Genomic DNA, 13013 nt, shown 5'->3' on the forward strand with positions numbered 1-13013 from the left:
GCTATGTTGTCATTTTAGTTCCTACTGAATATTCCAGAGCATTGGTTCCAATGGCTCTATAAGATAAAGTGTGCAGGACTGTAAATGGATCGGATATCAATGTATTCTCACTTCTGTTTTTGTGTGATTATAAATACAAAAGATATGGATGCCAATTAGACACTATAATTGGAATTTATATTTATTTATGGATATGCATATGAATCAGTTATTGATAAATACAAATATTGATATGGAAGCCTTCAAACTTTTTATGATAAATTATTATTCTATGTTATTATATTTTTTAACTCATTCTAACTATGGAAGCCTTCGAACTTTTTATTGTTTTTCTAAGACAAGCATGTAATCTTTAGAAACACAACAAAGACATTATTTGAACCCACTAAATCATTTGACCATTTTACTGGATCCTAACAATTATGCTAATTCACATATTTTAAATTATTACTAAGTTTATTAAATTAAAATTTAATTGTATAAAAAGATTCAATCAAAGATATGTTGGTATTATCACTTTTTTTTGAAGTTAATGAGGGCTATCCAAAGTTAAATAGAATGATAAACGAAGTCAAATATTTGGATGTAGATTGGAGTCTGGACTTTGATGTATCATTATCTGTCTTTGTTTCTTTTGATCAATATAAATACGGATATAAATATTAATCACATGCTATAACTTGTATTCTATAACACTCAGCCTAGTTTTTTTAAAAAAATGTTGGTTCTGTGAGATATTAAAATCTAATTCTAATTATTTAAATTAAAATTTGAGTATTGATTATTTAAATTTATTTTGCTATTTATTTATAATATTATATTGAGATGCCTAGTATGCTTGTGGAGAGAGTTCTTTATAAGTTTAGAGCAGTTGCTATGATTTCTGGCTCATCATCTTGGGTCGGGGGTGTGACAATTAATATTAATATCAAAGCATAAGTTGATAAATTCTAAGACAAGGAATCCAACATAGGATGAGTGTAGGTAGATAGACAATACGTACATTGGGATTTAAATCTATATTGATTATAGAATAAATTATTTCAAGAATTGAGATACCTTATTCGAGGATTTCTAAATAAAAAAATTTACATTATCTATTTGATACTTTTGGGTCTTCTTATTAAAAGATATTTAGTAAATCTAGAAAATATTAGTGGTTTAAATTAGAGCTGCGCAGTGAAGCATGGTGAATTGAATTATTTTGAAATTATTTAGATATGATAACTTTGATTTAAGCAGTGTTATGATTTGATTTGGAAGAAGCATTCTCAACTCTTTGAAGACTCAGGTAAGAAAATTTTGAGGATGATTTTTTTTTTAAGAAGGGTGGAGAATGTAACAACCAACTCAGCTAATAAGAAACTAGGCTTAGTTCACTTGACCAGCCAAGATGTAAAAATTAAGACAGGAGACGAAAAAAACAAAATGGAGCCCTTTTCTACTTGGAGTAGATGACGGACTCCTCCATCCCGATTTCGATAGGAATTAGGAAACCTATCCTCTAACGGCTATTTAAAGACCCTTATATCTTTTTTCACCTCACCATTGAAGGTTTTGCTGATCATCACTGCTAGACCACTATTGGTTCTTTTTCTTTTTGACTTCCAACAGTCTTGGCTCATGGTGTTCACCGGAGATTTTAGTTGAGCACTCGTTGGAGTCATATGTTCTAAGAGGAATTGTCAAAATTATTTGGACATATTGTTTTATTTCACTCGAATGATCTGCCTTTTCTAAATTTTTTAATTTATATAATATTATTTTTATATCAAAAATATTGTTAATTGATTTATTTGTGATTTATGAATTTTATGAGATGGTTTTTGAATGGAAAATAGATATGTAACTTGGAGTAATATTTTTCAGACTATTCTTATATTATTTATTGATCTTACATCGTACATGCATATTTTGATTAGATTATAATGTATATGTTATTTTGTAAAACGAACTTGATATGTATCAGATTTGAACTTTTAGCCTGACTGTTGTTTAGCCCCTGTAATTGGAGGTTAACTATTATCAAGCTCATTGATTCTGCTTTTGGCCTCACCACAAGGTAGAAATGTGGTATTCTAGTCCATACCATAGGGTATAAATATAGTATTCTGGCCTACTCCACAATAGATGCGGTTCTATTTCTAACGTAGCCATAAGATATAAGTATGGCCACAGCTAAAGGCTATTAAGTTGAATATAATTTATTTTAAATCAAATTTATGAATATATATATATATGAATATTTGAAAGATATGGATTTTTATAGATTTGTGTTTTAAAGCGAAATTAGTTGTCACTGATTTATGTATCTTATGCTATTAAATGAATTATCTAGTTAGGGTATTCATTACTTATTGGGTTGTCATGCTCATTATTCTTTCTTTTTTCTTTTTCTGATTCTGAGAACTAAGATGTCATAGGGTTATGATTGGGAGAGCAACTGATGCAGTCGGGGATAGATGTTGCTAGATTTTTGTGGATGATGGCTGAAACTCTCTCTCCCTCTTTTTTTTTCTTTGGCAATGACGGCTAGGATTCTTGGATGGAGAAGGGATGAAGATGAGAGGGCTAAGTTGTCACGCCCCGAGCTCGAGGCGCGGCAGACGCCACACGCCTGCACAGCGGGCTGCACAGGCGTGCATGGCAGCTGATCATATCGAAGCAATCACGGATACTTAAAACTTATTTAAGGGTTAATAACAGATGCTTAAAATTGACATAAATAATTAAAGTCATTCAAAAGCAGTCTTATAAAATTCCAAAATAACATTTGCTAACATAATTCAAATGTCCAAGCTAATCTAACTAAAGGACCAATAACTGAATAATTCGTTGGAAAATCTAACGCACTCCCCAATTCCGTGCGTTCAAGCCTCTGGATCTGAAAAACAGAAAAAAATAAAATGATGAGCTATACTAGCCCAGTAAGCAACAAAATACCCCAAAGTAGGGTCAGAGCATATCAGATCAAAATACAGGATAGTGAATGGAATAAATCATAAATAACATTGTTTTACTATTTTCAAAACTTATTATCACTTTTCCAAAATCTCTGATACCAGAATCCCAACATAATAGGCTACGACCACGTAACCCAGTGGCAAGGGTTGCACAAGGTGCCAAATCCACTATTTTTATCCACCGACGGCAGCTGGTGTTGCACAAAAGTGCCAAATCCACTATATTTATCCACCGATAGCAGCCGGTGTCCAAATCCACTATTCTAATCACTGGTGGCGCGGTGTCGAAACCGGTTCCTCACAAATTACAAGTCGATAGGTCTAACGTATAATCCCCATTGGCGGGGCCAGAACAGAACATAACAGATCATAGCCATGTTGAGAATACATATATATAAAAACAGATTTTATAAACTGCCCAGTCATAGTTTACGGATTCTAGAGCATATAACAAAATTTTCAAATGAAATTTAACATGCCAGACCCATTTTACTAATTACAAAATATATTTCGAAATTCAATCAATTTATCAAATAATTTAGAAAATGCACTTTGAAGCATTAAGTTACTTACCTCTTCTCGTTTAACTCCTACTTCAGGTAGGCGGATCATGTTCACCTGTTTAAATTTAATTAATTTCTTTGTTAATTTCAGAGCTAAGCAAAAATCAAAAATAATACTATTGGGTTTCGGATTCGGGTTTCGGATTTCGTGTTCCAGATTTTGGATTGCGGGTTCGGATCTGAACTAGGCCCAAGTTGGGCCCACAAGGGTACTATCCAACTAGGCCCAACCGGACTGGACTGGGCCCAAGTTGGGCCTGCAATGGAACAGGGCCCATCGGCCCATCATTCTGCTCACGGCCCACAGTGGCCTTCTTCTTCACCGAGCTCCCCATGAACAGGGGAGATGGGAGAATGGGAGAGGAAGAAGAAGGGGCCGGCTGGAGGGGGGTCAACCAAGGCGGCCGGGGGCTGTTGCCCGGCCGACGGCCGGCCGACTGTAGTGGCGGCCGGCGGCTTCTGCAGCGACGGGCGTCGAGGGAAAACCGAGTGATCTCAGTTTGGGGCCAAAGGAAAGGAAAGGAAATCAAGCATGTTTCGGCTAGATCGAAGAGCAAAAAGGGAAGAGGGCTTACCGGCGGTCGACGGAGGCGGCGGATCCTGGCCGCAGGTGGCTCGATCCGGCAGCTAGCCGCAGCGACGATGGTGGGGTTTCCAACAGCCAAACTAGATTGAAAAACAGGGGACTATGAGAATCAAAGGAGCTAGGCTCCCGGGGTGGCTGAACTTGATTGGAGTGGTGCATGCGGTCACCGGAGAAAAAGGGAGAAGAGGGAGGAGAGGGTCGGTAGTGGAGCAATCACAGAGGAAGAAGAATGGGGGGTTTTTAATAGGCCCCCAATTCGAACGGTGGACCGCCATGATTCTCGCGGCGGCCGTGATCAGCGGCCGCTCGTGCGGACGCGGAGCGGCCACAACATGGCCGCGGGGCTGCCGCAGATTGTCCGCGGCACCTCCGCTCCCGTCGCGCCCGGAGAAGGCGGAGGGGGATCGCGTTTGCGATCCCCTGCTCTGCCCCTTCCAAAAGGGGCATTGGGCTGAAGTCGGCTGGGGCTGCCGACTTCAGCCCAATATCTCACATAAGTGGTTTACTTGGGTCCCAAGATTAGTGGCCGAATGGAAGGATTAGACTTGATTTAATGGGGTGGATGGTCTTTGGTTTGAACCCAATTCTGATTTGGGTTTGGAACGTGACAGTGCTTGGATGTGGATGGGGCCTTGGAATCCTAAAGGAAGAAGGATTCTAAGGAGGGCGTGAGCAAAAGCATGGCATGAATCAAGGGTAAGATAAGTTTGGAAAGAATAAGAAAGTCTCACCCTCACTCAATCCAATGGTTGGGAGAAGGGAAGAAGGCGTCTCACCAACTTCCTTTAGCCCTTTTGGCGTCGCACCAAGCAAGAAGGACTCTCTCCTTGACGTGAAGCCTCTCATAGTTTCACGAAAAGCAATTGATCAAAATTTGAAATTTATTCTTCTGCCACCTCTATTTATAGAGTAGGAGTTGGATGAACTTGGACACTTACAATTTAATATTTAAAGAACTTCTTCTCTACAGGGACTCCTACTTGGACTAGGACACCTACTTTTATTGGACTCTTCATAATCAAACTATTGATTAAGCCAAATAACATGATTGAACTCCTAATCAATTTTGGACTCCCCATGATGCATGGAATAGAGTCCAAGTTGGCTTGGACTCTTCATGCCTCATGACCAAGAGTCCAACTCAATGAGGACTCTTCATGCCGCATGGGAAAGGAGTCTAATTCTTTTTAGGACTCTTTTCCACTGGATACATGACTCATCACACAACTCTGAAAGTCAATCAGGACCCTTCAATGCCTTGGACTCAATTAATTAGGTGTTGGAACAACTAAACCCAATATGACTTGACTCAATCCTTACATCGACTCAATCTAACATTCAACCCACCTAATATTGGACCCAAACTTCTTAATTCAAGACTCCTAATCAACTTGGACTCTTTAATTGACCCATAACTGAGAGCCCAAATTAGCTAGGACTCTTTTACACGACTTATGGACTCAATGTGACTTGACTTATGGACTCATTGTAACTTGACCCATGCACATGCTGCATTATGGTTGCTGGAACTCAGAGAACTCAATGTGCTTTGGTGCTCACCCAAGAAGGAAACTCAATTTCTATACACGCCCCAGGCTTGGGCTCATGCTCCTGCATCAATTTTTTCATGCTGAGAAGAACTCAACTCCATCGAGTTGGGGCTGATTTGAAGAATTCTGCTTCGGGTGGGATTTGCCATTTGGTGCGTGCACGGGTACGGGTTGGTGCGTGCCGGGAGAGCTCTGATGGAACTGAAACTTCAGGCTGATGTGATGACAGGCCGCCAACTGGATGGCCAGGCGTGGATGCGAGTCTAGTGTGCACGGGATGCGGATCCGGTGCACACGGGATGCGAGTTCGGGCGAACGCTGGGAGATGGTGCTACATGCGGCGCTGCAGTTGTGACGCTTGGTTGCAGCCTTGCATGCGGGCATTAGGTGTGGCACCGCATGTGGATCAGTTGGTCGCTGCGTGTGCCTCACTCGGCTTCTCCAAAAAATCAGATTGTTCTCCTTGAGATCATATGGTATCACTTCTAAAATTTCATATCCTAATTCCTTAGAAACCAAAGCATACATGACTCCAACCTCACGGCTACTCTCTTCAAACTTTCTCATGGACAAAACCCTTTGGATTATTAGAGTTTCAGGTGTGAAATCAGTAATCCGAAGTGGTTTTAATACAATTTTCTTATTGGCATGTAACAAGAAATAGCAATTAGAACGACCACTATGCATCGCATGCCTATCAAACAATCAAGGTCTTTCTAGAAGAAGGTAGCATGCCTTCATGGGCAGAACATTACACCACACTTCATTATGGAAATCTTTACCAAGAGAAAAGCTAATCAAACATCTTTGTTTAACAAAAATTGAGGTGTCATCGATCCAACTTATGCGATACGGTTTGGGATGAGGTTTCAGTTTCAGCTTTATCTTTTTCAGCAAATCGTTGGATACGATATTCATGCCGCCCCCGTTGGTGATGATGAGGTTCATGGTCTTATTGTTGTGCTCGATATGGGTGTGGAAGATATTGGTGCGCCTCCAATCTTTTTTCACATCCTCCTCTTGTTTGCTACTCGTAAGGATCTTGCGAACAACATAAATGGGCAGATCTGAGCCGTCGAGCATGCCTTTTCTTCGTTGCCTTCTTCCTCTTCTTCAACATCAGTGGGTTTAGAAGGAATTTCAGAGGTCGCCACGATCTCGTCCTCCTTGTAAACCAACGCGAATCGCTGGTCTTTGGTGGGGCAAACGATAGCAAAGTGCCCTCGACCGCCGCACTTGGGGCAATCATTTTGGCTTCCTCTTTGCAGCATTGGTCCCTTTTCTTTTTTGCTGGATCTTGCTGCTCCTCGCTCTATATTTGGACCTCTATTTGCAAGTGTATCGTATCTCATAAAAGGGGGATTACCTCGGAGACCATCGCCTAATTGATGGATTGGCAGGGCACCGTTGTCGCAACTGTGCCTCCATGCGAAGAGCGAGTTGATATGCCTCTTCGAAATTGAAGATACGAGACATCACCAACTCTCTTCGGATGTCCTCCCTCAGCTCGGATCGGTACCGAGCCCAGGCTTGCCGCTTCGTCTCCGTATCATTGCTGCGAATCGTCAGTTCATGGAATCAGATGGTGTAGTCCTCTATGGATAAACTATCTTGGCGATGCTTTAGAAGATCTTCGAAGAGGGTCTCCTCATAATCAAGAGAAAGAAACTTCTTCAAACGAAGTTTCATCTCTTTTCATTCGGTGATAGGAGGCTGACGAAGGCGATGAAGCCTTTTCTCTACGCTATGCCACCAAACACATGCTTGTCTCTTCAACTTCATCTTCATGAAATGAACCTTCCGTTTGCTGGTCATGTTGTACCACTCAAAGTAATCTTCGAGTGACATCAGCCAATCTTGGAAGGCGCTTGGATCCATGCTTTTACTGTAATTAGAAACATCAATACATACCCGTTTCAACGCATCGTCAAAGTCCTCGTGTTTCCGCTGATTTTGCTGCCAATATAGGTTCCCAAAATTAATCTTCATGCGACGATTCATTGGGGGTGGCACTCGGGAACCTCTTGGGTGGTGTTGGGGTGGAGGACCCCTAGGAGAATGGATCTCGGGGTCGGGAACATCTCTTAATGGTGCTTCTGAATTTTCCTGAATGCTCATAGGCGCCATGTTCATCTTCAAATTTGTTTGGCTTGGAGAAGACGCGCTCTTAAACAGCTTCTATTTTTTGATTCAAGGTAGCAACTTGATGCCGATGTTCCACCATCATCTCAGCCCATTGTCTTTTGTTGTTGTAGGGGCGGCCGCTTCTGGTACTCATGGTAATTTTCACTATGATACCACTTGACGCAATCGGAGATGGATATTGTTGGATTTTTGTGGATAATGGTTAAAACTCTCTCTATTTTTTTTCTCTTTTTCCTTGGCAAAGACGGCTAGGGTTCTTGGACAGAGAAAGGAGAAAATCTCCAATAGTCGTACTTGTGAATGGTTTGGATATTGCGTGAGAAAAAGAAGGGATATTGCTGAAAACATGAGGGTTGGATGAGAGAGTCTCACTCTCACACAAATCCAAGGAATAGTGTGAAGAAGGATAATGAGTCTCACCATTACCAACTCCTACCAAGACTTGGCGTCTTACCAAGAAAAAAAAAGGAAAGCATCTCACTTCCTTCACGAGAGAGGCTTTCAAATTTTCTGCAAAACTCTAATCTCTAAATTTTATTCTTCAACCTCTTCTTTATATAGAGTAAGAAGTTGGAAAAATAAAAATTCTTGCAACTAGAAATTTAGGACTCAAGCCTTGTGTTGCTTTGAAGGATAAATCCATCTAAGGGTGCACAACCCTAAGGTTCTATGTATTCTATATATACATGTGGTTGGAAATGGTGGGAGAAACCTTTCATCTTTCACGTCCAAGTGAGAGATGTTGACTGTTGTGGCCATGAAACCCAAAACAAGAAGTATCTTGGTACTTTGTTGCAACAACTACATGGATCAAAAACTAATTAATCCATTCTTACAGTTACCCTATGATCTCAAGATCATATTCAATGAAACCATTTTCTACCAGATCCCATAAATCTTGTAAGATAAGCAATGCTTTCATCTTTACGGACCAAAACTGATAATTTTTCCCTTCAAAGATTGGAGTAAAGTAATTGAAAATACTTGCAATGTTACTGACAACAACCATCTGACCTTCTTTTTTTTATTTTTGGATCTCTTATCATACGGCTTGCTCAAAATCGGGCTCGCTCAACTTGCTTGAAACATTGCTTTGATACCATACTCGTTGGTTTTTTAATGATATTTTGCAATGTCTTGAGAGGCGAAGGCAACAAAGCGAGAAAAAGAACAAAGAGAGAGGGTTTGGATGAAAGAAGAATATTATTATTTTTTGGTTGTCTTGTTATTTTCCTCGTCCCACTTCATCCCTTTAAGGATTTGTTTAGTTTGTGGAAAAAAATTTACATCACTAGATTATATTCCCTAAGAAGCTGATGTCTTGGTATATTGTACCTGGGAATATGGTTTTAGTATTTTTTGTTGACCATGAGCAAATGGTATAGAAAGTACATTTTTTAATGTGACTTATGTTTGGTTGAGCATCTACTTTCTTGAAATTTAAAATATCTTTTATGCCCTTAGTAAATTGATTACAAGGAGAAAAAAAAAGACATAAGCCACTAGGATTAAGCATATTTTTGGGAAAAAAATTTATCTTGTTTCTGAATCCATGAGAAAGTGGGTTTTGATGATGTCCATAGGTTCTATTTCCCATAGGGAATGGAAAACTTATTCACATGAGAAGATAACTTTTTCATCACTCTTTTTTGAAATATCGAACCAAATATATACCACTTTGTCAATTTTTTCATTGGCCATACTTACCCCCCTCTTTTTCCCATGAACCAATAGAGTCCAAAATAGAAAAGACAAGTCCAAGTACATTCAAACTCCTAACAACAACAATAAAAAGCTCGACTAGCTTGCACTAACAATAAGACTCTATTTTTTTTTGAGTTCAAAAACAATTTAATAAGTTAAGTTTCAAAATAATTTGGATTATACTTCACAATATGGTCCTTTTACATGATCTAAGCCATTCTTGCTTTTGATGTGCATAGCACATACCAAGTGCTAAAAAATGACATCATTCCACTTGCTTAACTTTTCGCTGGGACCTCATCTTCGTTCATGCGGCCAAAACCTGTCTCCCACTGATAAGAACCAGCAGGTAATGTATTGGAGGTTCTTCTAAAATCCCTTCTGATGTGCGGATATTATCTTCCTGGGCTTCTTGAAAAGGTAAAGTGTTTCTTTCATTTGTGGGTTGGTGATATCCCTTAAAGAATAGTGGATATTCAATTGATTGTTCACCAAATCCGGTACCAAATCCAACCATCTTCCAAGGTCTGTATTACGATTTGGTGAATGCTTGGAAGACAAACAAACGTCCTTCCTGCCAACTTTTGATGATGAAATAAGTAGACAAGTTGCTTACCAAACCTCAAGCATCTCTTTTCTCATTTGCTACAAAATAATCTCCTTTGAATGGATATGAAATCAACAATGCGAAGCCTAACTTGTATATATTAAAAGTTGCATGAGACCCGAAATATTCCTCGTAAGAGAGGATTGGTCAAATAATTTAATTGATGCAATCCCACGAAGGTCCATCCCACCCTAAGAAGAAACTTCAACGTTACATCTCACGTTGGTGGTGGTGGTGGAAACAGATGTCCCACCTGTCTAAACCTAATGTAAACCAAGGCAGACTCTTGCTCTTTTCTGGTTGGGAGACCGGTAACCCCAAGTGAAGCAACACGCTACCTCATGTTAGGTACATTTCCATCCTCGTCTCCTCTTCTTTAAAGTCCTTTCAACTGACCATCTCTTCTGGTTCAGTTTTCTATTAACTGGCCGGAAAACTGGTCGTCAACCAATATAGAACCAATATGCATGTATTTAGGCACATGCATGAACTATCTTCTCCTCTCAAACAACAAACTATCCTGAGTACTTAGGCACGTAGATTTTCTTTCCCACAACTGTCTCTCCCTCGTCCTCGTCTTTCACCATTGCTGAAAATGGAGCAATCCCACATCCTCCAGCTTCTAGTACTGCTTGTTATGTTCTTTTTGGCCTCCCAAGTCTATTCCGAGCCAAGAGGCCTTCGCGTCGATCTAATCCATGTCGATTCGAAGGGCAATTACTCCAAGCTTGAGCTGCTGCAACGTGCAGCCCTGCGGAGCAACCACAGAATGGCAAGGTTGATAGCAAAGACGACAAAGGCTGTGGATTCGGGAAGCAAAGTCCAAGCACCAGTCCACGCAGGCAATGGGGAGTTCTTGATGGACTTGGCCATTGGCACTCCTAGCCTGCCTTTCCCTGCCATCCTTGACACGGGAAGCGACCTCATATGGACGCAGTGCAAGCCTTGCACCGACTGCTTCGAGCAGCCTACTCCATTGTTTGATCCGTTGAGGTCATCCACATTCTCTAGGATTCCTTGCTCTAGCGATCTCTGCCAGGCTCTTCCTACTTCCACATGCAAATCCGACTGCAACTACCTATACTCTTATGGAGACTCCTCATCAACCCAAGGTGTTCTGGCAAGCGAGACCTTCGCCTTTGGGTCTACAGCAGTTTCGGACATCGCGTTCGGATGTGGCGACGCAAACCAAGGCGCTGGGTTCTCGCAGGGCTCTGGTCTTGTTGGACTCGGGCGTGGACCCTTGTCCCTGATATCCCAACTAGGCCTCGGCAAGTTCTCGTACTGCCTCACATCTTTAGACGAATCTAAGAAGAGCCCTCTTTTATTTGGCTCTCTAGCCGATTTGGGTGGGGGTGCAGAGAAAGTTCAATCCATACCGCTAGTCAAAAACCCTTCTCAGCCATCCTTCTACTATCTCACTCTAAAAGGGATAACAGTTGGATCAATCAATCTACAAATCCCAAGCTCAACTTTTGAACTGCAAGATGATGGGACTGGTGGCCTGATCATAGACTCCGGTACCTCCATCACCTACTTGGAATTGGCTGGATACAAGATGGTGAGGAAGGCTTTCCTGTCTCAGATGCAATTGCCGGTCGCAGACGGCACCGATATCAGTCTCGATCTTTGTTTCTCACTGCCATCCGATTCATCAACTGTGGAGGTTCCAAAACTTAAATTCCACTTTGATGGTGCTGATTTGGATTTACCGGCAGATAACTACATGATAGTTGATTCAAGCACCGGTTTGCTATGCTTAACAGTTATGCCGTCTCATGGAATGTCAATATTGGGCAACTTCCAGCAGCAGAACATGCAAATTCTATATGATTTGGAGAATGAGAAGTTATCTTTCATTCCAACTCAATGCGATCAGCTGTGAGTTATTTTCTGCTAAGGTTTGGATTTTCTTACTTGATATTGTCTTTTGTCGTTCCTGTGGAACAATGTAAATCTATATTGGCTCATTTGTAGTTGCTGGATTTGTCATAGATCGCATCACCGCCTATGAAATAATACCAGTTTACAGCTCCACGTGTCTTCTGATTGTTAGATTTCACATTGCAATTTATTTTAACGAAAGATATATATATATATATATATATATATATATATATATATATATATATATATATATATATATATATATATATATTTGGAGAATCTTAATAACCATGCTCGTTATTTCCCACCCACATCGTCTAGAATCTTTTGCTGGAAAAAAAGTTTCTCCAATCTGTGCGGATTGACCGTTGATCTGTTTCTTTGGAAACGCCTAAGATCAAGCATGGAGCAATCTTTTTTTTATAAAAGAAATCGCGGCGGCAGCACTGCGATCCGTTGTTGAACACGGAACTTCTACGTAATGGATTTCTTGAAGTGAGACGCCAGTGGGCGGAGGAACGAGTCGCTGAACAGACACTGGAACACCAACAAGGAAATTTTGAAACTAGTATGCCGTGTTAGCAGTCTACCACGGTGGCAAATCAACAAGCCCTTCACAAGTACGACTGTGGGAGATTTCCAACAGAATTGGGATTATATTAATTGTTGCTATTTTGATTTTAATAAAATGAGCTGAAAATATACAATTTAATAAGGCAGGCATGCATGTTCGGATCCAGTTTTAGAAATGATCCATGCGTTATGTATTGATGCACCCCTTATTGATAAGATGTGGTTGGACGGTATAGTATGTATAGGCCTGTGGTGTCCAGGAGTAGCCTGTAATGGGAGGACCTGTTGGATTAATTATGTAAAAGCTACGTCCTCTCTCCACGCCCACAATGTTGGAAATTCTAATGATCATGCTTGTCCTGTTGAGAGCCGCCATTTAGTCGGGAAAAAGGAGAGGAAGATCTGCCCGTAGTGTTTGAGAAAATACTTACATGA

The 13013-nt window shown here is 40.6% G+C and overlaps 1 protein-coding gene across 1 annotated transcript; it reads left to right on the forward strand.

The window, feature by feature from the left end:
• Positions 1–10255: 10255 nt before the first annotated feature.
• LOC120113373 (Eukaryotic aspartyl protease family protein) lies at positions 10256–12153 on the forward strand. The gene has a single exon (XM_039134512.3). The coding sequence runs from the start codon at positions 10714–10716 to the stop codon at positions 12001–12003; it is 1290 nt and encodes a 429-aa protein (XP_038990440.2). The 5' UTR covers positions 10256–10713; the 3' UTR covers positions 12004–12153.
• The last annotated feature ends 860 nt before the right edge of the window (positions 12154–13013 follow it).

Source organism: Phoenix dactylifera, chromosome 15 (assembly GCF_051530095.1).
Source record: "Phoenix dactylifera cultivar Ajwa chromosome 15, Ajwa_hap1_PhDact_Kaust_v1.1, whole genome shotgun sequence".
Lineage (NCBI taxonomy): Eukaryota > Viridiplantae > Streptophyta > Magnoliopsida > Arecales > Arecaceae > Phoenix > Phoenix dactylifera.

Bases quoted from the DNA above. Each gene is read 5' to 3' on its own strand.
- LOC120113373 (XM_039134512.3), top strand. From the start codon at position 10,714: ATGGAGCAATCCCACATCCTCCAGCTTCTAGTACTGCTTGTTATGTTC.